The sequence below is a fragment of the Pseudorasbora parva genome, chromosome 8, assembly GCF_024679245.1.
Source record: "Pseudorasbora parva isolate DD20220531a chromosome 8, ASM2467924v1, whole genome shotgun sequence".
Taxonomy (NCBI): domain Eukaryota; kingdom Metazoa; phylum Chordata; class Actinopteri; order Cypriniformes; family Gobionidae; genus Pseudorasbora; species Pseudorasbora parva.
Window position 1 is genome coordinate 28,407,636 of NC_090179.1, and position 27,470 is coordinate 28,435,105.

The window sequence follows — 27,470 nt, forward strand, 5'->3', positions numbered from 1 at the left end:
CTCAGTTACTCCTTAATATTGCACAGCCCTTTTGTGATGAGAGCTGTAATGCTTAGGGTGGGGTGCAGGTGTTTTTAAAGGCTCTGCAAAATAGCATTTCACACACCATGGTTCTTTGCCACAGCATCATAGCCGCACGGCTCACACGCACATCTTGCTTCTCTTCAGAGGTGCCAGACATGGACTGTCGCATGGAGCGTTTAATTACATCTATAGAGGTGTGAACGTACGAAAGCACCCTAATTACACCTGTCTCACCTTACTCGCTTTCATAACCGCAGAAATGTGACATTACCACCGCTGAATGCTTTGAGATGTACAATAAGTATTTAGAGAGAAAATTACTATACTTGGTGATGATAGCATGAAAATCAATGAAATCCAATACTTTTTTCCCTAATGTTGGAATGCTGATTCCAAAAATTGTGCCTTTTGCGCTAGCATGTCACTTTCTCACAAAATATTATGTGCATTTCGTAGCATTTTTACTTTCAACAACCATATAAGGTGAAAAGCTGTTACATGATTCCTAAGCCAGGCTAGAAATATTTGTCCAATACTCATCTTTTTTGCATGTATGATGTTATTGTATGTCTAATCCTGATCTCAAGGTTAGAAATATGGCCTGTTACAGTGGAGTATTTGAACAGGTTTTTTGTTTTGTAATGGAAACTATAAGTGATGGAACGTTTTTGATGCAGAGCTAAGATTCAGATCTGTGTTATGAAGGCATTTCTTACATTTATTAACTTTTAAAAAGCTGCCAGTCTCCACTTGATCTTCCCTCAGAATATTTTGTTGTATGAATATCTGAACATACAATATTATAAAAGAAAGAACAGAGCCACGCGTTAATTAAGATTAATTAATTACGGGACTTTAACACATTAATTAATATTAATTACGCAAAAAAATAAATAACATAATTTTAATCACCTATTTTTGCACGACAGAACGTTTTTTAATGAATGAGTTTCGACAGATCGATTCTACTGGAACACCAACTAGCGTTCACAGTCTTTTTACGGTGTATGTTCACGAGTCACGACAACAACAAACCATAGTGAACATGAATGAAGAAGCTGATGAGACCGCTTTGCTTGGCACCGTGGATGGGAAATTTTGTTTTAAAAAACGAAAGGATGAAAGCGTCGACAAGAGCATGGTTGTGTGCAAGCTATAAGGAATTTGCGTATCACCGCAGCACATCGAGCCTCAAATATCACAAATATGCTTTTGCTACACTTAATGACAAACATTGCACTGGTCTGCTGTACTGAAATAAATAAACAATATTTTGTTGATTAAGCTTATGCATTCAGTCATTATTCAATAGTATACTAAAAATACATGTGCAAAATTATTCTCATTGTTCTCAGGTCAAATATTTATATGCAATTAAATTGCGATTAATTTTGATGAATTAATTACAAAGCCTCTAATTAGATTCATTTTTTTAATCAAGTCCCGGCCCTAATATCAACACTTGGATGTAAATTTCACTTTTGGTGGGTGTAACACAATGACGGCTAGAGAGCGATGGGTCATTGCCTCTTGTGGTCTGATTGGTTGAATCCAATTACGTACAGTCATTCAAATAATGTTCGTTGATCGTGCCTCTTGTTCAGTATAAAATACAGAGCAATCCCCAGACCAATGTTCAGTCTTAAATTGAGCTTGAGATGTCAAGACAATGAATGTCCATCAACACCCCCAAAGTACAGTCCTATACCTGATTTTTGATTTTATATGCTGGTGAATGTTTGATGATCGCATTAGCTTACATATGCGCAAGCAATCTTCGATCACTTGTTTCTGCTGCTGCTTCACGTGTATTTGGATCTAGAGATTCTGTTCTCTTTTAGAAGATTCATAATAGCGCCCCCTACCACATTACACTGAAAAAATGGATTTTGCGGAAAATTCCCTCCATGGCAGGCAAAGAGTTAAAGGGTAAGTTCACCCAAAAATGAAATTTATGTCATTAATGACTCACCCTAATGTTGTTCAACAAACGTTCCGCAATATCGTTAAACGGTATATCGCGATATAAAATGTGACTATATGTATCGTTGGCTCGACTTGCTGTAGTAGGCCTATTTATAAGGTATAACTCACCCAAACACAAATAAACAAATGTAGGCTACCACAAATGTAAACTCGGTCATCATGTACTCACCACCAAATACAAATTAAGATATTTTTTATGAAACCTGGGGGATTTATGTCCCTCCATTTTTGAAGTCCATTCCTCTCAAACTTAAAAGATGCAAAGAATGTCATAAAGGCATGTAAAAATAACTAATCGAGTGTCTAATTAAAATATTCTTTAGTCTTCAAGTCTTGTGAAGAGACATAATGGGCGTTATGTGATTAATATATTTATCACAACGCACATAGTGTAGTAAACACGGACGTTCAAATGATTGCGTGACGCGCGAAAACAACATGAGAGGAAATGCAGAATTACAATTCATGGATGAACTAAACGTTTAAGAGCGGTCATTCTGATGAGCTTTCTTGATTAGAGCTGTGACGGATTGCATTGATCATCTGAAGTGCGTGCGCTGCTGGAACGGTGCTTCACAGTGAGAGCGCAAACATTATTTAAAGCAACACTCCTCAAAGTCAAAGCCCAAACAGCATTTAAAGCGACACTCCTTAGTGAAAGCGCAAACCTCAGTTCAGATGGTTAATTCTTACTGCATTAATAGCGGTTGAGGCAGGGCATTGCAGGCATGGGGAGAGATGCTGCCTGCATGGAAAGCGTGAATAATGCGTGAGAGAATTTTTTTTCCTTTAATTTTCAGTGAGGAGTTTCAGTGACATTATTACATTAATAATCTTATTACATAGAATCATACAACAACTATACAAAATGTTGAATATAATGTATAATAATGCAATGGGGGAATATTTGTGGGTCCTGATAATAAAACACAAATAATAATAAAAATACAAAAAAAAAATTTGCCTTAAAATATCGGGATACATATCGTATCGTGAGTTCAGTTTCTAGATCGTGAAGCAGAGTCCTGCACGGGTCCATTTTTGGAGACCCGCCCCCGCCCGTACCCGCAAGGTTTAGCACCAGATCCGACCCGTGACCCGTGAAAATTTCAAAATTAAATCCGTACCCGCCCAGACCCGTTAATATTTGGCCCGTTACCCGACCCGTGCCCGCGATAAATCACACACGCTAAAACATTCAAATTAAAATGCTTTATTTTTTTATCCTACACCTCTCTCAACATCAACAGCGTCATGAATGGGCTAATGAAACAGGCAAAAGTGCCTTTAAAGACTCATTGTCAACAATTTCATATAGCTACTCCACTCACCAGCTTTACTTCTACTTCATCCATTGCTACTCCTGCAACGCTCGCTCCTTCTGCGCTACGAGAGGCATCAACAAGTTTCAATGTCGCAGTGGTGGTGACGTGATGGTCAAATGGTATATTGTTGCGTGTATGTGTAATGGTAATTTGGACATAGAAAGTGTAATATCCTACAATATGTTGGATGGGGGAAGAAGGAGGCGGGAACCGGCGAACATTTAAAAGACTTTAACCAAACAAAACGAAAGTAACGTAGCCCTTCATGGACATCTCCCATGCGCACACGCATAATAAAACATAAACACAACTCAACGTCAAATCCAGGTCTGGTGATCTCTCGTCCTTATATGCTTCCGAGCTCCCTCAGAGGACTCGAGACCGGTGTGGCTCGCAGGTGACGCTCATTCACAATCACGCCCTGGTCTCTCTCTCTCTCGCTCTCGCGTTCACTTTGCCACAGAAATATTGCACATATTTTTCATCCGCCCATCCGCGCTACTACCCGCCCGCACAGAGTTAATTATCCGCCCGCATCCCCGCCCGTGAATTTTATAAATGTCATAATCCACCCGTTTTAGCCACTTTTATGCGGGTACCCGCGGATACCCGCGGGTACCCGACCCGTTGCAGGACTCTGTCGTGAAGTATATCGTTACACCCCTATTATCTAAGTATAGGCACACTATACTGTCCATGTCCAGAAAGGGAATAAAAACATCATCAGAGTAGTCCATATGTGACATCAGTTAGTTAATTAGAATCTCTTGAAGCATGGAAAATACATTTTGGTCCAAAAATAACAAAAACTACGACTTTATTCAGCATTGTCTTCTCTTCAGCATTTGTTTTCAAACCGCAAATAATGTTTTTTTTTTTTTAAATATATATTTTTGGACCAAAATGTATTTTCAATGCTTCAAGAGATTCTAATGAACTAACTGATGTCATATATGGACTACTTTGATTATGTTTTTAGAGGTCTTACGGGTGTGGAACAACATTAGGTGTGAGTCATTAATGACATCAATTTCATTTTTTGGTGAACTAACCCTTTAATACATATTTGCAAATCAACGGCAGCTGGTGCTTCATTGTGTTACACTGCATGGTTTCATTCAGCACTAATGAATTGACAAGAGGCTATGTGGTGTGTTTTTAAGAGTGGCTATTAGCTGACCCCTCCCTATACTTTTCTGTCTATTACCCCCCACTAAAACTCATCCCTCCCACAGGCTCAACTTTAAGGAACCGGAGGCTGTTCGGGCTCTCACATGCACTCTGCTGAAAGAGGATTTTGGCCTAACCATCGAGATCCCCCTGGAACGGCTTATCCCCACTGTGCCGCTCCGCCTTAACTACATCCACTGGGTGGAGGACCTGATTGGGGGACAGGGGAACCCACGGAGGGGAATTGACATTGGTATGCCAGCTCAGACTCACTGATGTTATCCTGTTAAAGCTCTTTGTGGTCCCTCAAGCTGGTGGTACGGGTTTTGGCAGGTCTGGTTGTTGGTTTACACACACACACACACACACACACACACACACACACACACGCACACACGCACACACACACACACACACACACGCACACACACACACAGGCTGGAGTAAGACAGTTCTGGCAGTCACATCACATCTCATACTTTCTGTCCTGTTTCTCTTTAAATACTCTTGCAACTGTCCATGTTTTCAGTTGCTTTCAGTATATATAATATATATACTAGGGATGCCACAATACTCAATATAATATTGAACCGCTCGGTACGGCATTCACGGTTCAATACGCACTTATGAATTGCGTTTTTTTTTCTTCCGGTTTTGCATTTAATTAATTATTTCTATTTCTCTTCGTTTGAAATATTTATCTCAGTTTATTTCGGCTCTGTTTGAGTGTGCCTGTGAGTCTACACGCTGATATGAGCAAATATCCAATCATATGCACTAAAATTAGGGGTGTTTAGCCGTGTTTTAAAGACTTGCTGGTTAAACATTTCATTAGCGTTTTGCATGCGCTGATCACGCGCGCGGCTGTCAAACACATGATTACTGGACTAAGTAGTCTTACTGCGCTAATAGCCTACTGTCAAACACAACATATATAAACACAGTCGGATATGTCTACAGTAAAATCGCGAGTCTGTATGAGATGCGAACCAGGTCTTAGTAGCGCAGACTAGTGTTTGTGAACTCTTCTCCTTAAAGGGACAAGTTCACCTCTAAAATTATAGAGGTATTAAAATAGACAAAGAAAAAATCACTCACTGTTCTGGAATAAAGCAATAATACAGTAGCTTTCAATAAATGTATGTTGTATATTGAAGACTATGTAGTTTTAATTTTATCCTACGTTTATTCATTCCATTTCATCCTTAAATGCTACTGTACATCTCTGAGCTGCCACTGCAAATATATATATATATATATATATATATATATTATACAATACACTAGGAATGTGTACAAGTTTTTTTAAAGTAAAGTTTTAAGTTTAAGTAAGGGTTTTCAAGTCTTTTAAGGAAAATAAAGAAAAGAGTATTACAATAAAAACATTTTGTCCTTAACCTCTTTCTGTTCCTGTCGCCTTAGAATAGAATAGCAAAAAACCAAACCGAACCGAAAACCGTGGTAAAAAACCGAGGTATGTATTGAACCGTGGACTAACTGTATTGTTGCATCCCTAATATATACACATATATACATGTGAATCTTGAACATACAAGTGTGCATGTATGTGTCTAATGTATATACTTATTATAAAATAAAATAAGAATAGAATAATGAAAAAATATATGTATAAATATAAAATTGTGTATTAAATTTTTTATTATTCATAATCTTATATTGATTCATTAGTTTTAGTTTTTATTTAGTTTCTTTTTAGCTTACTGTTGTCTGCTATATACAGTCTAGTCTTAAATCAAGTCTCTGAAAAGTTGTCTTTATTTCACCCCCTCTAAAAGCATTGGTGTTGCATCCATTCACATTCAGATGAATGTCTTTGGCCATTGCGTTAGATTGTGTGTGATATAGTTGTGGCTCTGTTCCGTGGTTTAGATTGCAGATGGAAGACCTTTCCCAGCTCTGGGATAAGATTAGCGGTGTTAGTGTCACACACATGATGAATAACCCTAAATCTCTTTTATTCAGACCTTATGGGGATCATCTTTGTTCGGTTCTGCTAAATTTCAGTCCATTTTAAGGCCTGCTGACTGGATAATGGATGGCCATAGCTTTCCTGCCGCAGCCTAACTGCATTATATTCATACGTCACTCTGTCAGGCAGTCGCTTGTGCTTCATATTATGATGCTAATACTTACCTGAGAGTCCTAACATTTAGTATTGAAATGATGTTTGTGTAACCATTTAATTTGGAGTGGCTATTTTTATTGTTGTTGTTTTTTCTTGAATGTTGTCTGTTTTGCAGCAAAAATATAGCATACATCCAATCACAACATGTCTAGTAGAGCTGACTAGTGAATATGAAAATGGTCCAGGTATTAGCACATGTTTTTTATTATTAAAATTTGTCTTATGTTATTGTATTTTTTTTACTTAATTTTATTTATATTGTATTTCTTTATTTGATATTGTTTTATTTTTTTAATTACATTTTTTATCAACATCTTGAAAAACAGTTAGGAGTCTTCATTTTCCATTTTATTTCTCCTTTCATATAAAATGTAGTAATGGTTAGTTCACCCATCCATGTGACTATAGTGGTTCAGCATTAATGTTATGAAGCGACAAGAATACTTTTTGTGTGAAAAACAAACAAACAAAAAAAAATAATGACTTTATTTAACAATTTCTTCTGTTCCTTGTCAGTATCCGACACTTTTCACGTAGTAAACGCAGTGCAACACTTCCGGTTTCTACATCAAATCACTGTCACATTATTGGCCGATGCTGTTCACATGAGCACAACAATGCATGCATGTAATGCTGACGCAGGAGCTGGCCAATCAGTGGCCAACACTGAGCCGGCGTTCTGACGTAGAACCTGGGAGCGCTGGACTGTGTTTACTACATGAACAGCGAAGAAGAATGACATGGAAGAGAATGATGATGATGATGATGATGTCTTTACTACCGCTCTGGGCCTTGAAAGTGGTAATGCCGTTGCTTGCTATGGGGGGTTGGTTGGGGTTGGAAAGCTCTCAGATTTCATCAAATATCATGATTTGTGTTCTGAAGATGAACAAAGGTCTTGAGTTATTAATGTAATTAAGGTAGAGAAATTAATGAGAGAATTTTTGGGTGAACTAACCCTTTAACTAATATGTTGCACATTGAATACTTAAACCTGTTAACTAGACTCACTCATTCTGTGCTCAGTTTAGATACAAAATATATGAAATTGATACGATAACAGTATTCAGAATTCTTTGAATCGCACTGTTGATCTGAAGTGTTGTCACTACATGAATAATATGTTTACATAAACACTCAGGCAGATCATATTTCATTTGTATTTAAGCTTGTGATATGATGGGTTTTGGCTGTGTGCAGGTACTGGTGCGTCCTGTATTTACCCCCTGCTGGGAGCCACAATGAATGGCTGGTTCTTCCTCGCCACAGAAGTGGATGACATCTGCTTTAATTATGCGAAGAAGAACGTTGAGCAAAACCACCTGGCAGAGCTCATTAAAGGTAGAAGTGTGGTTTGTGTGTGATGCAGAAAGAGAGCTTGACAGTTTTATATGTAATTTAACCCACTGAACCACATAAATGTGTGTGTTGCAGTGGTAAAGGTGCCCCAGAAGACTCTGCTGATGGATGCGCTAAAGGAAGAGTCCATTGTCTATGATTTCTGCATGTGCAATCCTCCTTTCTTTGCCAACCAGTTAGAAGCAAAGGTACATTCAGCTCCAGTGTTTCAACAGATATTACCTAAGCCCCCAAACCCCTCCAGCAATATTTCTCATTGTGCACATGATAATAGCTGTTATCCCTTCATTCTTCTGCTTCTTCCCCTCTTTTCTGTCTCCTCTATCAGGGGGTAAATTCGAGAAACTCTCGCAGACCTCCGCCCAGCTCCATCAACACAGGGGGTGTCACTGAGATCATGGCAGAGGGTGGAGAGCTAGAGTTTGTGAAAAGGATCATCCATGACAGTCTGCAACTAAAGAAAAGGCTGAGGTCTCTCTCTCACATACATACACACACACACATACTCCATATGACTCTCCATAAACGTAATGGTTTTTATACTATACAAACTGTTTATTCTATGCCCTTACACAAACCCTACCTTCAAATCTACTCATCACAGAAAACTGCATTTTTACATAAAAAAAAAAAACTCATTCTGCATGATTTATAAAAAAAATTTCCTCATAGGGACCTCAAATTAGGTCCCCACGAGTCCCATGAGTCATTGTGCATTCAGGTTAAAGTCCCTACTAGGATAGAAAAATATGAACACACACACACACAAAATTAAAATAAACACCACCCCAAATTATTTAAGTATAGTCCAATAAAACTGCTCTCATTAGTTTGGAAGGCAATCAATGAGTAACCAATATTTTACATAATGAATTCAATTAATTACTTGTGTGTAAAAAAAAATTGGCGGCCGCCAAAACAAATTATTGTCCCGCCAAAGCCTTATTTGACGAATTAATGTGATTAATAAATTAATGTAGATTACTAATGCACGTGACAGGGTGCACGTTAACTGAGTGACAGAAAATGAGAAGAGAGCGTGCACTCTCTGTCTTTAAAACGATCACCATCTGAGCTCATTCTCACTCGCACATATCAATCAAAATCAACAGAACTGACACAATGGTAAAAGGTCGGAAGACTGACTCCATGTTCCATGTGGCGCGTTCGCACAATATTTCCCTGAATTAGCCTACTGCTGGATGTGAATTGTGCTCAAAAAACGCACTTCTTTTGACAGACGTTTTGCACACGCAGCTGACATAAACCATATTTTCAAATAAACGGAAAAATATCCCTATGTAATGTTTTCTGTGTTGACAAATCTTTGTCGTTGTTTTAACCGTCTGGGTTCACATATAACACGTCCGCTTTTGTCCGATTCGTGAACTAATGATTCATTTGAACCGATTCATTTGAATGAACTGATCTGTCCAACACTGAACTCACGAATCAGTGTGTAATCATTTACTTACAACACCTCTGAAATGAGGATGCAAGAGTGCTTAACCCATTAAACAAGAGGGGGTTAGTAAGAATTAGTTTTAATAATCCACAGTATTTTCATGTATTTATTTTGAGCATTTATATTGATAATGTGTAGTAAATTACCAAAACAATGCTAGTTGTTGATAGCCAATAGTTTTATTAAATTGTACATGGTAGAGAATTAGACTTTCTGTTATTACATTTTTAATGCTACTTTTTAATAATTGTTGCCAAAATAATTAATCGGCAAACTATGCAAACTGTGTAAAAACAAGGAACTAAAGAAACAAACATCAAGACATCATACATAATGAGATATCGAAATTAGATGAGGTCAGAATCTAATTCAGCAAAATGAAAAAAATTGCATTTATTTTACATTTATTGTCAGTATTGGGCTTATAGATCACACCACGGGTAGGTACTTTTACTGTTGGTGTGTGTGTGCGCATGTGTGCGCGTATATGCATGTGTGTGGATGACCATGTCTGGTCAGCCACCACCGAAGATCATTTCTGAACCAGGAAAAACCCTGTGTATATATATATATATATATATATATATATATATATATATATTATACAGTATATTATACAGTCCCTGACAAAAGTCTTGTCGCTTATCTATTTTCTAGAAATACCTGATATTAACCTGACTTTAAATGAATTAATTGGTGTTAGAAATAGCTCATATGAAAAGCTAAAACCCTCCCAAATGATGTTTAATGCACTGAAATAAATAATTTTCACAGAAAAAATATTTATCATTTAATCAAGACAGAAAGGTCAAATTTTGGCAAGACAAAAGTTTTGTCGCCTATACAGAAATGGAACAAATTTACTGCAAATACAAAAATATGTCAGCAAATTAAGTTGTGGTGCTGTGAGATCCAAATTTAATATCTTGTATGACTTCCATGAGCTTGAAGGACTGCATCCATGCGGTTTGGCAAGGATTCGTACAATTTATTGATTGTCATCAAGAATAGCTAAGCAAGCAGTCTTGCATGCCTCCCAGAGTTCATCAATATTCTTTGGTTTCGTCTTCCATGCATCCTCTTTCATCCTACCCCACATATGCTCAATGATGTTCATGTCTGGTGACTGGGCTGGCCAATCCTGGAGCATCTTGATCTTCTTCGCCTTGAGGAACTTTGATGTGGAGATGGAAGTATGCAATGGAGCACCGTCATGCTGCAGAATTTGGCCTCTTTTATGGTTGGGAATATAAGAGGTAGCTAAGATTTCTTGGTATTTTAGACTATTGATGTTGCCTTCCACCCTGCAGATCTCTCGCACACCCCCATACTGGATGTAACCCCAGACCATGATTTTTCCGCCACCAAACTTCACTGTTTTCTGGGTGAATCTCGGATCCATTCTGGCTCCAGTAGGTCTCCTGCAATATTTGCGGCGACTGTGGTGTAATTCAACAGAAGATTCATCTGAAAAATCCACCTTCTGCCACTTTTCCTGCGTCCATCCTTTTAGCAGGCTGTGGGCCTTGGTAAATGCCACACGGGTTTTCAATTGTCTTTTGTTTAGTGCTGGCTTCTGGGCACTGATTCGACCATGGAGGCCATTTCGAGACAGAATCTGACAAACTGTTCTGGTTTACACAGGGACTTCAGGTGACCAGGTCTCGTGGAGCTCTGCTGCAGTGGAAAATGGGCTGGCCTTGGATTTTCGAGCCAACAAACGGTCCTCTCGAGCAGTTGTCTTGCGGGGTCTGCCTGGCCTGGGCTTGTCAAAAACGTCTCCAGTCTCTTCAAATCTTTTTTTTATCCTCTGTACTTGACGCTGAGACACATTGAAGGTGTCTGCCACATCAGCATTGGATCTGGTCTTCAGCCTCTTGATAATCAAAACTTTAGTCTCTGGGTGAATCTTAGGCATGTTTGCAGAGGTCTAGTTGCAGTTGATGTGAAGGTCTAGCATACTGGGGTTCTTTTTATACACACTTGAGACCTAATTGATCCATTATTAGTCACAGGTGAAGCTCATATGACAAGGTGACAACACTTATGTCTTTGCAAAAATTGACTCAATGGGCTTTACCAAGTTGTGAATATTAGAATACTTTTTGAAAGTTTAGTATTTCACTGAAACATTATCACAAAAGCTGGTGGGATTACAATGAGCCATTTCTTGTAAAAATATCTTGATATATATATATATATATATATATATATATATATATATATATATATATATATGTGTGTGTGTGTGTGTATATATATATATATATATATATATATATATATATATATATAGCATTTATCGCTGTTATTTAACGCCTCATTACTAAACAAAGGGCTTCAATGTGAGTGTGCGCACCGATGTGCAAAATGGCAGACGTAAAAGCTTTATATAAAATTACCAAAATTATTACACAATATACACAATATTCTCTTAAAAATTAATTCAAACATTTTTAAAACAGTAAATATGCACTATGAGACATCTGTTAATCATCCCAAATGGCCTTCTGTTAATTCTCAAAATGGCCAAATGACTGATATGTCAGTCTGGCACCAATGTCAACACATGAGGAGCTGTGATGAGCGAAATGAGAGGAATAAACAACCACGTGTGTCCAGGTCTGCAGAGAATGTGTTTTATACTGAAAGAGCTAATAGAGGGGGAAGAGGCCAGGCTGATGAAAGGGGCAGGGCAGATGGATCCTGGGATGGATCTGTCATACAGAGTTTGCGTAATTAATTGACAGGGAAAGTAAATAATTACCCGAGGCGGTATCCGGGCCACCCGACGAGAGCAGCTGTGTGTGAGACTGGGGCAGACGACGAGCCCCCCTGTGCCAGGACTGTCAGTGGAGCGCTGGAGTGAAGCGAGTGGGGAGGGGTGGCAGAGCAACCAACATTAGGCCTGATTAACCATGTCATGAGCTGAACCCCAAGAAGAACTTGGCCGTGTGTATGCATAGAAAAGTTGAATGGTGTCTTTTAATGGTCATTGTTTGCATGAGATATCACATATAGTTTTAAACCTTTGAGTGTTTTATGCGTCTTCTGCTTGCTTTAAGAATTGACTGGTGACCGCAGGGGAAGCTGGGCGCTATTCCATCTCCCTCTCTCATGGGTTCAGACTATGAAAGCAGACTGTCGTAAAAGCAGTGTGTGTGTGCGTCAGCAGGTGCCCATAGAGCCAGCCAGGCATTCTGATTGGCCCTCTGAGATGCTTCTTCCTCTCCAGACCCTCAGATCTGTAATTACTGCCAGTCTTCCTCCAGCCCCTCCTGTCTTGCTCACATCCTAAATACAACTCTGATTTTTCCTCATGCCAAACAATCTGTGCTATTGAAATTGTAATTGTTACTACTTCCTCCTCAGGGCCTGATAACTAAAGAGGATGAATAAACACCCCCTTTTCAAGCTCTGATAGCTGCTGGAGTACCCCATTATTAGCAGAGCGTGCCATGTGCCGGGGTGCCACACAGCCCCCCTCCACTCCAGTTTGGAGAACATTTGTGGATATTAGGGCTCTTTAATATTTCATTACACAAAATGAAACGATTGTCAGGCCCCTTAGGCTCCATATGCAGTGTAATGTGTGTTCATCTGCTCCATCATTCTTGTGGTAGATTGCCCCTTGATTCCCCAAAACCTCTGCCCAACAAAAGTCAGTCTATAGCAGAGTCTTTACACAACTGTATGTTAGTTGTTAAAGTCAGCATGGAGTCAGAATTTGTTCTTGTATTCAGGTCTTTTGGTGCACGATTCATCTGAGCGTTTTCTAAAGAAAATATTTTGTCTTTAATTGCTGTTCCACCTCTGAAACTATTTAACTTTTCTGTGACGTCAGCTAGGCCATACACACTATATGGTTTAATATGCTAATGTTACCCAAAAATTTTATGATGTAAATTCATAAAAAATGTAAATTCCCACTTATTTCAGGTTTTCATGGGCGACTGTGAATAAGATTTACTTTCAATTTAAATTCAGAGACAAGATAGTCTGTGCATGACCTGATTTTTTATTCTTATCGAAAAACAAGGCAATGTAAGTATTATGGAGCACTAAACACTTTCATGTAAAGTCTGTTTCATTCATACTAGAAGCCAAAGGGCACCCTCGTGCAGAAAGTCCAAAGTTGACTCATAGAAGTAATAACTTATGATGTTCTAGGAAATCCCTTATATGGAAAAAGGCATTCAGCTATAGCTGTAGCTGCCGCTGAATAAAAAGAAACCTTTTGACTGATGAAACGTGCAGACAATAAAAACATGATTGCGACAGCATTTGTTTTATGTGTGTTTTTAAAACCATCTCTGGGTATTTTCATAACAATAAATTACACAAATAATGAAGTTTTGAATTCAGAATTGTGAGTTATAGGCAGAATTGCGAATTCTTTTCTTAGAATTGTTAGATATGAACTCTAAAAGTTTGAGGTGAAAAAGTTTTTGCGCGAAAATTGCAGTTGCGGGAGGGGGGAATCATAATAGTGATATAAAAAGTCGCAATTAACTTTTTTTATTTTTTATTCTTTGGCGAAAACGAGCTTCCTTAGTCATGATATATGATTAAGACTATAAGAAAAAAATGATTATATAGGTATGTCATGGCAATAAACGGTACGCCTTTTAAATGCTTAGAGAGCAATATATTACTTTAGGCGTGATCCATGTCTTTTATTCTCGCTGTAGTAAAATAAAAAATGTCCTGGAAAATGATCGCTGAAAAAGAGTGGGAACCCTGTAAATGTTAGAGTGGCTTTGAAAAGCACATGCCATTACTTTTTTTTTTTACATTTTATAAAATCCAAGATGACTAAATGCTCAAGTGTTTGTAGTAGGCCTACATAAACCAATAAAAAAAATCATTAGGAAAATATAGCAAAAAAAAAATATATATGTGTGTGTGTGTATGTATGTATGTATGTATGTATGTGTATATATATATATATATAAAACAGTAAAATTATTGGTAATTATTCATGTATTGCATTTTTTAGCCAATTAAAACAAAATAAGAAAAAATAAAACCTGTCATTTAGACAAAGTTCAGAATAAACTGATATTAGACTTAATTTCTCTATCCACCCTACACCCTTTATTGTATTATTTTTTACACAATAATCATTCAAAATGCATTCAGTAATGTTTAAAATGACGTAATGTATATAGTGTACATAAAGCCGATAATGTAATAAAAGTTACGGCTCTAATATAAATGTTGGATTTGAAGAATAAATGTTACAATTAAGATGCTCTTGAAAGTGAACTTGACCTTCAGCCACCATATTCTGCTCACACATGCTCGTTAAAAATGGGTGCCGTCTGTCCTCTGTAATTAACAAGACAAGTCTGTTTACATCTGGCTATATTCTGATATATTACACACACTTTTCACAAACCAATCCATTCCTGATTAATAAAATCAAGCCTTGCCCTACATTTATTCATTAAATATCTTGTTTCAATTCATAGATGTCACATTACAGACATACAATGGGTGAATGCTTCATGTTGATCTTTAAGATATTATTCAGTGTTTAAAAGCAAGATTCTGTCGATTTAGAAACCAAAAGAACTAGAAAATTAAGAGTTGAGTACCAATCAATTATGCATAGACTGGTATCCTCCTACTCTCTATGGGCACTGTCTGATGAAGCCTCATCTTTTTTTATAATGGTGGATATGCATTGATTTTTGTCTCATGCACAAGATCAAAGCTCCCTGTCAAAGTGGGCTTTTTAATTAAACATCGAGCCTCATATCTTAAAAATATAAAAGAGTAACCTAACTGACCGTTCCCACAGAGCGAGCCCATATACAACCCATGGCTCGGAGTCCTGCGGTTTATTTGATGTGCTCCCATGGATCAGGTGTCCAGACTGGTGGTTTCACAAGCCCTTTTTTTCTGTTTACAGGTGGTACAGTTGCATGCTGGGAAAGAAGTGTAGCCTGGCACCTTTAAAAGATGAGCTGCGGAAACAAGGGGTGAGTTTTTCTTAGACCACTTTGTGCAATACTGAAGAAGAAAAAAATCGTAATGGACTGATATTAAAATTAAATGTCCCATAACCGATAAGATGGCAGAGTTAAAGAAAAAAAACTCAAATCAATAATTGTAAATGCCACCTGTTGATAATTTATGAGTTGACCGATATTAAAATTTAAAATGTTATATCTGATAATTGTTAAATGGTAAGTTTTAAAAATGTATATATTGTTTTAAAATAAATAAAAAATAAATAAAAAAATCTATGTCACCAGCAAATGTAATTCTGGTATATATTATACATACATTATGATATTTTTTATATTTGCTAAAAATAAATAATTTTAATGTATTAATAAATAATATTTTTAAATATAAATTATTGATTATCTTAAAGTGAGCGGTAGATGACTAAATGTAAAAATATGGTTAAAAGAGGCTGCACAATTGACTATTCTATATCGATAAATTAAATAAGTCGAAGCTGATAACTCATACGACACTTTTATGTTGTGCATACCAATTTTATTTTAATTTTCCTCTAGGATTTTTATAGATAAATGAGTGGGCGTTTGCCCAAGACTTCAGGTTAATTGATCTTAATGACTTTCACTAGCGTGGCATATAAACGCACCACGACAGGGAGCACTAATGGAGTAGATTTCATTAGTTTATTAAGCATCATTAGCTCTCGCTTCACCCCTCCAGCCCCTCTCGATTACCTCCGCCTGTGTCTGTACAGTCAGAACGCTGTGATGTCTGTGAATGAAAGGCTTTCGTCCTGCTCACAGGTTATTAGTCTGGTGTCAGTCAGTCTGCTCGATTCAGTCCTGATGTGTCGTTTGATTCATCTGAAGGTGTCAGAGTCCTGTCACCCCTCATTAGAGTCATTGTGCTCCTGGCCAACGTCCAGCAGACGGGGCCACTTCCTCCTATCGCCGCTGTGGCTGTAATTAATATGCTAATGAGGTTCTTTCTCTCATTTTTGTTCACCCTCTCACTTTCCCTTCTCCTTTTTCTCTGCTATTATCTGTTGTATAAATGCCCACTGCCTGCAAAGGTTAGACTCAGATGGTGTTTTTTTTTTTTTTTTTTTTTTTTTTTTTTACTGAAGAGCAGTTGGACTTGATTTCACCCTGTAGTTCACCCCTAACACCCACATATCTGTGTTAAAAACACTCCCCACTGTGTGAATGGCAGGTCTATGTCTATAATGCTGCGTTTAAGACTTCTGGGATGGTCTGGTGTCGGTCGACTTAAACGGCACATACATGCTTCCATATAGTCTTTCACCAAGTCATTTTTCCATCAGTCCTATCTTCTTTTTTCTGCACTGTGACATTTTGCATGCTTGACAATAAAGCATATTTAATTGACTTCCTCCAAACATCAGCAACCTACGTAACCGATGTAACCTATGTAACCGATAAATGGCCAATTACTGCAGTGTGTGCGTGCGTGCGTGCATTGGCTGATTCCCTAAATGAAATTAAAAATAATAAAGTAAATTAAAAATAATGAAAATAGAATTATAATATTCTGTATTAAAATTTATTTATTTTTACATTTGAAAGGTTTTTTTTATTTATTTGAATTACATTTAAATTATTGTCTTTCTAATCATTATCTTTGAAGGCATTTTAGATGATGGCAATTAATGTAATCTAAATGTAAGAGAACAGGAAATTATTATGAACAATTAAATATGCGATATTGACCGATACCAATAAATCTGTAATATTGGCTAATAACTGATATATTGGGCACCCCTAATTTTATTTCAATTGTCGTCTACAATTGTATAGATATTTATCATGGTAGTATTGGTTGTACTGAATGAGATTAAGATTATTTCACATTACAGTAATGAGAACATGCGTATGTGCTTATTGTTATGAAAATGTCACAGCGTAGCCCTAAAGATTCCTTTTTTTTTTTTTTACTTTTCTTGAGAGTTTATGTAAAATGCACTGTCTATTTTGTATTTAAATTCCCATTGATGAGATCCTCATCATCTTTTGTTCTTTCACAGGTTTCCAAAGTAACACACACTGAGTTCTGTCAAGGTCGGACCATGCGCTGGGCCCTGGCTTGGAGTTTCTATGATGACGTACCTGTGCCTGTAAGCTTTGAGCACTTCCTGCATTAGTTTAGAATCAGCTAGTCCTCACATAACCCATGCACCCTAGATTGTTTGTGTGCGAGAAAGCAACACCTGCTGAATATTCACTGTGCTCTGCACTCTTTTAAATAATGCATCTTTAGCCCATTCCATCAGATACACTTGACCTGCTTCCTGAGGCACGGCGCGCCTCCTTCTTAGCAACAGTTACCCAGACAGGGTGACTGTGCTATACAGTCACGCACTTTAGAGGGGGAAAAGAGCTATAAAAGGGAAAAAAGGGTTGAGGGGATGGAGAAGGGGGCGGTGGGATGATTTGTTATGGTCTTTCAGGAGAATTCCCCAAGTCCCAGATGCCCTTTTCCTCACAAGCACTTGAGCAGAAAGATTGGCCTACATATCTGTCTGCGAGCTGCTCCGCCCTCATACAGCAGATTTCTAGGGCTGTGCGGACATGTCTAGATCTGGATGGCACCGGCATCTTTCAGCGCTTTATTTCCTGTCTCCCATTCCTGCTGTTTTCTGCTTCCTGTGTCCATTCTTCCTCTCTGAAGCCAGCTGAGCCCCATTAGCAGAGCGCACAGAAGCTAGATCAATCTCTTTGACAGTTAAATGTATTGCACAAGAGGTAGGGGGTACAGTGAAGACTCAGACAAAAAAGGTAGGGTTTGAAAAGGACCCTGTGGTGCTGAAAGCATGCCTGGGATATGAGGCAGTGGATTTACAGTGGGGGGGAGCGAAAGCTGAGGGGTCAAAGGTCGGGAGGCAGTACTGGGGGAAGTGTAAAGTGGGCAGAATGAGCCCAGTTGTCAGCATCCGTGGATAACCGCTGATCACTGCGGCACTCATCTGCTTGTGTTCAATAATTGAATAATGACCTTTTATTCGTCTCACCGGAGTGAACATCCCAAGGCTCATGAATTTTTTTTTGTGCACATTTACGAGCAATGCCCCTCTATACGCATCAAGAGGCTCTGTGTTGAGAGCTGAAGCTATTTATGCAGGATCTACTCAACCTACTTAGAGCAAATGTGTCGCTGGATAAATAATGGACAGAACGGAGGGGGTTATAATTCACAGTGAAGAGGGGATAAAAGCAGTGCATTGCTCTGATTAAGACTGATAGAAATTAATTAAGAGGGAGTGTGTGGATCGATGTGTGTGTGTTCATCTGTTTTCATCCATTATGTGTTCATCACAAATGGGTAGAGATTGCACTTTTTTGACAATCTATAAAACATCCTGCTCAGTACATCTGAGGCAAAAACGTTGAAGATGGTGGAAGTCTGAATATATTTAGATTTATCACAGTATTTAATCATTACAGAATTACCACAGCCACAATACATTTAAATATGTTTGTGGATTTAGGTCTGCTTTTGTTTAAATAGATTTTACTTTGTCTGTGGAATGATGATTTGTCATCCTTATCCGAGTTTGACAACTTAAAGACAGAAAATGGCGCCCTCGTGTGTTGGAGAAGGATGCTGGACTGCTAAGGGAACCGCCTTAATATTAAATCTTATCAAATCAGGCATGTGATCAACTAAAGACAAAGACATTCAATGACTATACATATAATGATATACAATAATTATAATCCTTTAGAACATTTCAATTATATTACATTTTTGAAAAATCAATAAAGAAAATTTAGTTTACAAATTAACAAATAAATATTACTTCTGCAATAATACTTTTGTACTGTAAAATAAATGTTTAATAATAATTGAACTTTAAATAGCTAAAAAGCTTTTATTTTGGTAGAACACGCTACGAAAGTGCAACAAAAAACATTTCCTCCAGATTTATGCAATTCACATGGGTCTTACATCATCAAAAACTATGGAAATAACATCCCTGTAAAAGTTTGTACAATTTTCTTTACATTTTCTTACTGTGTGAAAGGGATAGATCACCAAAAATGAAAACAAAAGCCATCACTCAATCTCATGTTGTTCCAAACCCGTTCACAGCCCCGGCGGCGAGAGCGTCAAGGTGGCCGGAAGTCACAATGGGAGCCGGCGAATAATTTCAACGACTTCCCTATCATTTATGACGTGATCATTCATAGTAATGTGTAATTTGTTAAGAAGGCACGCAACACTATTTTATAGGCGCTAGAATGCTTGTTTTTCAGCGGGAATGCAATTGATTCTTATTTTCACATTTAAATGATTTCATGAGATTAATTTATATACCGTACTTGTGGTCAGACTGCCAATCAACATGCTTGTCTGTTTTGCTTTTCCTTTAAATACAGTTTTAAAAAAACAGCATTTGATCTACGTCAGAACGCCCACTTGTCTACGAATCTTTCTACAGCGTCGTTGGCAGGGTGGCCAGAGCGAATTTTGATGCTCTTGGTGGTGGTGGTGTGAACCAAGGTTATTATAGTTTTGCTTTTTTAAATTAGTTTTTATTTCAGTATCGTTTTCAATTTTGCTACAAATTTCAGTTTAGTTTTAGTTAGTTTTACAAATGGTTTTGCTAGTTTTAGTTTAGTTTTTATTTTGCAAATACATTTCTATTTAGTTTTTATTTATTTAGTTTCAGTTTTAGTTTTAGTAATTATAGTTTAGCAGAGTTACCATAATGAAGTGTAGAGACCAAATCAAGGTTTTTAATTTCAGCAAAGTTTAATTAACAGATTAGAGTTTAATCTTATGTTATCATAGCTATCAAAATCCAGTGTTCGGCACTTTGCGGACGTGAGTTTTTGTTGTAGATGTCTGTCTTTAAAAAAATAAATAAAAAAAATAAAAATAAAAATTTGTGTATTGTGCTAATTAATTGAGATTTCTTACAGCTCTTACAGGTTTTTGGCCTTGTCTGTTCCGTTGCTTCTATTACTCTCCCCTTTTTTGTAAGTCGCTTTGGATAAAAGCGTCTGCTAAATGATTAAATGTAAATGTAAAATGTAAATCTTACTAAACATCCTTAAGTGAAATAACTTGATAAACGAGCATTATTGTTTAAACCCAGGACGGTCTTACAAAACATGCAGTAAAGTTGGGTCTTCACCTTTGAGCAAAAAAGCTTGAGTCAAACTATGACCTATACAGGATCTATCTTAAAGAACAAAATAGATGCAACGTAAAATATAAAAGTAAAAATTATAAATTCCAGACAAACTCACTCATAACAGATGAAATATTGTTAAACAATTAAAAGCTTATTTTAATTTCTTCAGTAGTACAATGTAGGCTAGCAGTGTCTACACACTGTTTTGCTCTGTGTGTGTGTGTGTGTGTGTGTGTGTGTGTGTGTGTGTGTGTGTGTGTGTGTGTGTGTGTGTGTGTGTGTGTGTGTGTGTGTACATGTTTTTCTAGCCTGGTGAGGACTTCAAACTGAATGCACACACTCATGGGGACTCGTGTCACCTTGGGGACCTAAATTGAGGTCCCCATGGGTACAAAAGCTTATAAATCATACATAATGAGTTCTTTTGAAAATGTAAAAATGTAGAAAGTTTCCTGTGATGGGTAGGTTTAGGGGCAGGGGCAGTGTAGGGGGATAGAATATATGGTTTGTATGGTATAAAAACCATTACGTCTATATGGCAAGTCCCCACAAAGATAGCGCACCAGACGTGTGTGTGTGTGTGTGTGTGTGTGTGTGTGTGTGTGTGTGTGTGTGTGTGTGTGTGTGTGTTTGTTGTGCTATAATTGTAAAGGGGACCAATGTCCTCACTTATCTAGTAAAATATTATGATAACTGACTAGTAAGGACATTTGACTGGTCCTCACTAGTTAAAAAGGCTTATAAATCAGCCAAAATATGTTTTTATTTAAATCTATTGTTTTGCACGTTCTTGGTATAGGTTTAGGGATAGGAATTGAGTTAGGGGATATAAAATATCATTAACCTGATATAAAATCAATGGAAGTCCATGCAATGTCCTCACTTATATAGTGAAACAAACCTGTGTGTGTGTCCTGGCATTCCCTACTTTGTGGGGATATGTCTCCACACAGATAATAATATTATTAGTAGTAAATGATTATGATAACACCTTTGAGCCTGTCAATATTATGCAAACATGAAATCTCAAACGCACAGTAGGCTAGTAACGTTATTTGCTAATATAGTTGCTGACTTTTGCGCCTGCGTCTCTCGTCACGTAAGAAACGGCATTCTAAAACAGTGAGCTTAAAAGAAGTTCAACGTGCATCTCATTACCTTGTGTTATTTCCCCTTTCACTGCCACGGACGCATTGATTCTTTGTGAACTCCCGTTTAGGACTGGCGATGTGTTGCCTGTCTGCGCGCGTCCGTCACAGGACAGCGGTTAATCTCCTCAGCTCACTTGACGCGCAGTAGCGCAATAGACACTCCCTCAACCGCCACAGTCAGATTTTCCACCACATTAAAGAGAGCTTATTAACAACGAAAACGAATATTTATTTTTGCTAATTATTATTTTATTTCAGTTAGTTTTTTAGTAAGAGTAGTTAGTTTCGTTTAGTTTTAGTTTTTTATTTATTCAGATTTTTAAATTTTATTTCAGTTTACGAAAATGTTTTTTGACCAATAGTTTTAGTCTTAGTTTCAGTTTTCGTTTACGAAAATAACCTTGGTGTGAACGCACAGTAAGATTTTCACTCATTTTCGAAACATAAATGAAGAAAATTTTCTATGAAATCTGAGACTTTCTATCTCTTCATTAATGTACCTACCACTTTGACGCTTCAAAGAGATTTTAAAACTTATCCATATGAATCAAGCAGTTTAGTCCACATTTTCTGAAGAGACATAATCGCTTTATATGATGAGCAGATTAAATTTAAGCTTTTATTCACGTGAACCAGGGGTCCCCAATCTCGGTCCTGGAGGGCCGCTGTCCTGCAGAGTTTAGCTCCAACCCCAATCAAACACACCTGAACCAGTTAATCGATGTCTTACTAGGGCCGATAAAGACATTGATTAACTGGTTCAGGTGTGTTTGATTGGGGTTGGAGCTAAACTGCAGGACAGCGGCCCTCCAGGGCCGAGATTGGGGACCCCTGACGTAAACATTCATCAACAAACATAAACAGAAGCTCAACTGAACCTGCTTGAAGTGCGAGAACACACCTCATTGGCTCTCACGGAAGTTCAAATTTGCTGTAGAACACGAGAGAATGAACCGCATTGGTTTTTACACGTCAAGCGAACATGCTTGATCTTCCATTTACCAGATCTGATGTGCGTTGATGAATGTTTATGTGAATAAAAGCGTAAATTCAATCTGGTCATCATATAAAGCGATTGTGTCTCTTCAGAAAGATTTGGACTAAACCACACAATTCATATGGATTCTTTTTATGATCTCTATGAATTTTTTGAAACGTCAAAGTTTCAATTGCGTAGCTTTCAATGGAGGGACAGAAATCACTCAGATTTCATCATTTGTGTTTTGAAGATGAACGAAAGTATTACGGGTTTGGAACAATGTGAGGGTGAGTGATTATTGATCAAATTATTTTTGGGTGAACTAACCATTTAATGGCTCACATTTTTCTACCTTAAAATGTTTGTTTTCAAGGGACATCCTCCTGGTTGTGCCCCCTGACAATGACCCGATGTGAAACCATCATTTAATCACTGTCTGCTGAGACATGACACATTTGACAAACGTCAGAACCATAAGGAGTTATTCAGACACCATAACTAGATGACTATCCCTAAATCGAATCTGCTTAATGTAGTTATCATATATGAGGAAGATAGTTAAGATGTATGGTCTAGTGAGTACAAAATGTATTGTTTACCCAGACAGGACGGAAGCAATAGGGTTTTAAGTGGAGTAAGATCCATCCTGTGATGGATGCCAGATTACCTGTGTGATTTGTCTTTTAGGATTAACAGTCAAAAAGACCACGACATAATGGATATGTCTAAAAAAAAAAAAGATGCCCACAGGTGGACTAAATATGAGCGGCGTTTATCTGGTGAGTTGTAAACACTGATGGAAGACTGCAGTAGTAGATGATGGGTGTGGTGTGTTTTTCGGCACTGAGGGGGTGAGTCCATTGGCTTGTGATGAGTCATGTTGTCCGTTTTTCTGCTCTAACAACAGATGCTCTGTTAGAGGAGGAGAGAGACATTTGACTAAAGCGATGCTTTTGTTTCTCCTGCTCCTAAATCAGCTATGATAATGGCTGGAAAAGTCAGATATGACTGTCGCCTCGTTTAATGCACTGCTGTGTATGTAGTGTTTGCGCCTGTGTGTAGTGGTATGTCTCAGTGCAACCATTCAGACATTACAATACATCATGAATTACTCCAAGTACAAGATAACTCTGGGCTGTTCAGACACAAATTATTTGTTTCTATGGCAACACTTAAAATGCCTAAATGAATCTATGAGTGGCTTTGTTGTTGACACTTATTTGCTGCATTCAGTCATATATTATTTTGCATGATAATAAATATGGAGACTGCAGTGTAACTACATTTAATGTAATGTTAATTTAATGTAATTTTTACAGTTAAATCTGCACTTATCATTTTTTGTAATAATTCTAACTTTAATTACTAAGAAATTAATGTTTTATACTAGTCTGTCTGTTATATAATAGTGTTATTTTAGTTTTTATATACTATTACAGCATTTTTTTAATATTTTGAATTAGCTTCTATTTTTCTATTTTAAGTTTTCATTTTAATTTTGGTTTTAGTCATTTTTATGTACTTTTTGTCATTTTTATAATTATACATTTTAGTTTTCAGTTCTAATTTTTATCATTTTAATGCTTCAATGTCAATGCACAATATGTACGATTTTTGTAATGAAATATCCAAAAACCACTAGAACAATGTTATATATTTTGTTGATTTGGGTACTTGTTTAAATGCAGATAAATAAGCGATTTTAACAAGGACACAGACCGTCTTTCAATGTCATCATACCCGTGTTACCCTCGATTTTCTTTTTTTTCTTTTTTTTTTTATTAAACCAGTGAGCAACTGTTTGGAGACATTAATTGACAGAAAACTAATCATTGTTAAATAGCTCAACACAGTCTTAATGTTTGAATCTCGTTTGCTTGATTTACATTTACATTTATGCATTTGGCAGACGCTTTTATCCAAAACGACTTACATTGCATTTTAAGGTTTTACATTTTTGTCAGTTCTTGCCATAACCTTGCTGTTGCTAGCGCCACGCTCTACTGGTTGAGCTACAGGAAAGCTAGATTTGAACTCAGATCACTGGATTCAAAGTCTAGAGTGCTAAACATTACACCATGGAAACACCACGATTTACCGCAAGTACCATGTTTTTACCATGCCTAATATCGATCTAGCTCACTGCAGTCTACAACAAGTATTTCATTGTAGCTGTATGTAGCATAATAACATAACTTTTAGCACACTAAAATATATCTAACATGATAAAACAGCGCTACGTTATCCCATATACGCATGACTGAAGGAGCGGAAGCACTGGATTTTTTTTTTTATAGTTTTCATTTTAATTAGTATTAACACTTATATAAGTATGATATAAAAGCACAGACTAGAGTGGTTTGTAAATCAGAAGATGGGCTGTCATTGTGGGATTGATGGGTTCTTGGTTCTTGTGAAACTGTGTGCTATTCATCTGACAGCAGACAAACATGAGTGCCGCAAGGACTCCAGATAGCTACAGCATTGTTCTTTGAACTGGAGGCCAAGGTGAACTTTGTGTTTTGCTGCCCTCTATTGGCAACTAGCTATTTTTGAAGTAAAATTGTGTGGTAGGCTGCTGACCTCTTACATGAGGTTTAAACACTATTATTTAGATTAAATAACAAAACCTAATTTATTTTCTAAATCTCTCTCAGTCACCCCCCTGTAAAAAGCGTAAGCTGGACAAGGCCCGGAAGCCGCTCACCTTCACTGTACTGAAGCCCACCGTGGCGGAGCTACAGGCACAGGCGCCCAGCATCGGCTGCACTGATACCAGCCCCACAGAGAACGTGTCTGCCTGGCTGGAGAAGATCCTCACAGACCTGAAGGTAAATAGAAAGAAATGGAAAATTGATTCAATTTCAAACATCGCTGTGTTTCCATTTATTTATCAGGGATAAGTAGCAAGTTAAACACAAGAAATGCTGTTATAATAATGATAGTAATACTTATTATTAAATAACATAAAATAATGCTATTATAATTGGTGTTTATTATTATTATTTTGTAACTATCATAAAATAATTATTAGTGTTATTATTATTTTTTATGAGTTATTTAGCAGACAATTTTTCCAAATAAACTTGCTGTAGGTTTACCATATAGACAATGGTTGACATAATTGTTTGACAATGAACTTCCCATCTTCAGATACTTCATAAGCGAGTTCCTTGTGGAGAGGCGGAGCTTAGCCTCTTCCTGACAGCAGTGGAGAACACCTGGATTCACGCACGGCAGAAGAGACGAGATCAGGGACGACATCTACGCGAGCTCCCTAGAGCAAAACCGGCCTCTGCCACGAATACCTCCACTCCGGCTGTCCCCGGCGCAGACGCTCCAGCACCAGAGGAAACCACAGCAGAGTGCAGCAACGGAAAGGAGAGAGATGAGCAGCACAACCCCGAGAAAGGTGTCGACGTCCCATTGGAATCCCCTACCGAGTCAAATGATGTGGCTGTTAGCGGTCCTCAAAACCCAGAGACAGTACAGCACTTTCTCTTTAAGTGCCTGGTGAACATGAAGGAAGAAGAGAATGATGTGGTGGTGGAGATGCATTGGGTGGAGGGGGAAAATAAAGATCTGATGAACCAGCTCTGCACTTGTTTGAAGAACTCTCTCTTCCGACAGGTAGCCAAACCCACCTAAAACCACATGTGGTTTGTTAACGGTTCTTCCCCTCTTCCGACACAGATTCAACACATAACACAGACTATAATGGTGTGAACCATACAACTGGTAAAGCAGCAAATGAAACTAAATTAAAAAAACAAATGGACTCCAAATGATTGACTCCACTACCAGATTGTTTATTAGCTACTAATCAATGTGAACAGACCTGTTTGACCTGAGTTTTATCAAGTTTGTAATAAATGTTTTTAAAATATTTTTGTTGTTAGTGTCTTTGTGGCTTTAGTTACAGGAATCATTTATTTTATTCATGTTATTTTTTATTTTAGTTAAATTAATCAGAAGTACCATTTCCTTTTTTAATCAGAGATCCTAAAGGGAGACTTCACCCAAAACTGATAATTCTGTCATCATTTACTCAACCTCAGTTTGTTCCAAACCTGTATGAATTTTTCTTCTGCTGAACACAAAAGATTATATTTTTGAAGAATATGGGCAACCAGTTGATGGGCCCCACTGACTTGCATAGTGTAATTAATAAGCATAATTTATGGAAGGGACATGGTTCTGTCCATCGGTTGTTAATTAAAATTTAAGATGCCTTAAGTCTGTTGTTTTTACCGGAATTTTTTTTTTAAAAAATTGAACATTTTCACACTGGGATCTAAAACATGCATTAAATAAAATAGTTAACATTTTATACTGACTTTAAAGAAATGTAACTGGATCGCCAATTTACATTTTATTATTTTGCAGAACTTTCTACTGAAAAAAAACATCCTTTACATTAAAAAAAAAACATTAGCATTGCTCAGAAGTTTAATAATTTAAAACAAATATAAAATACAAAAATTAATTAAAAACTAAAATGTGTTTACTTTCTTGAATGCCTTGGCACTTTTTTATCATTAAAAAACATCTATATATTATAAATTCGATATTTTTTTGTTAATTCATATCTTTTGAATCTGGGTTTGACTAACCCAAATGCAGGACAACGATTGTCCCCATTGATTCCTTTGATCAAACCCAGTGATCCAATAATAGGTCGTGCTGTTCCTCAGCATTTCCTGTCCCTGGAATGCCTTTTTGGTTGTATCA

At 37.3% G+C, this 27,470-nt stretch overlaps 1 protein-coding gene across 2 annotated transcripts in view; it reads left to right on the top strand.

Annotated features, from left to right (window-relative positions):
- The window catches only part of mettl16 (methyltransferase 16, N6-methyladenosine), a 48,699-nt gene extending 22,074 nt beyond the window's left edge, over positions 1–26,625 (top strand). For both annotated transcript variants that reach the window (XM_067450627.1, XM_067450628.1), the window contains exons 3-10: positions 4,571–4,758; positions 7,852–7,992; positions 8,086–8,198; positions 8,339–8,481; positions 15,393–15,462; positions 17,496–17,585; positions 25,397–25,570; positions 25,893–26,625. In XM_067450627.1, coding sequence (XP_067306728.1) covers positions 4,571–4,758; positions 7,852–7,992; positions 8,086–8,198; positions 8,339–8,481; positions 15,393–15,462; positions 17,496–17,585; positions 25,397–25,570; positions 25,893–26,387 — 1,414 coding nt within the window. In that variant the 3' untranslated portion in view covers positions 26,388–26,625. The remainder of the gene's footprint in view (positions 1–4,570; positions 4,759–7,851; positions 7,993–8,085; positions 8,199–8,338; positions 8,482–15,392; positions 15,463–17,495; positions 17,586–25,396; positions 25,571–25,892) is intronic.
- The last annotated feature ends 845 nt before the right edge of the window (positions 26,626–27,470 follow it).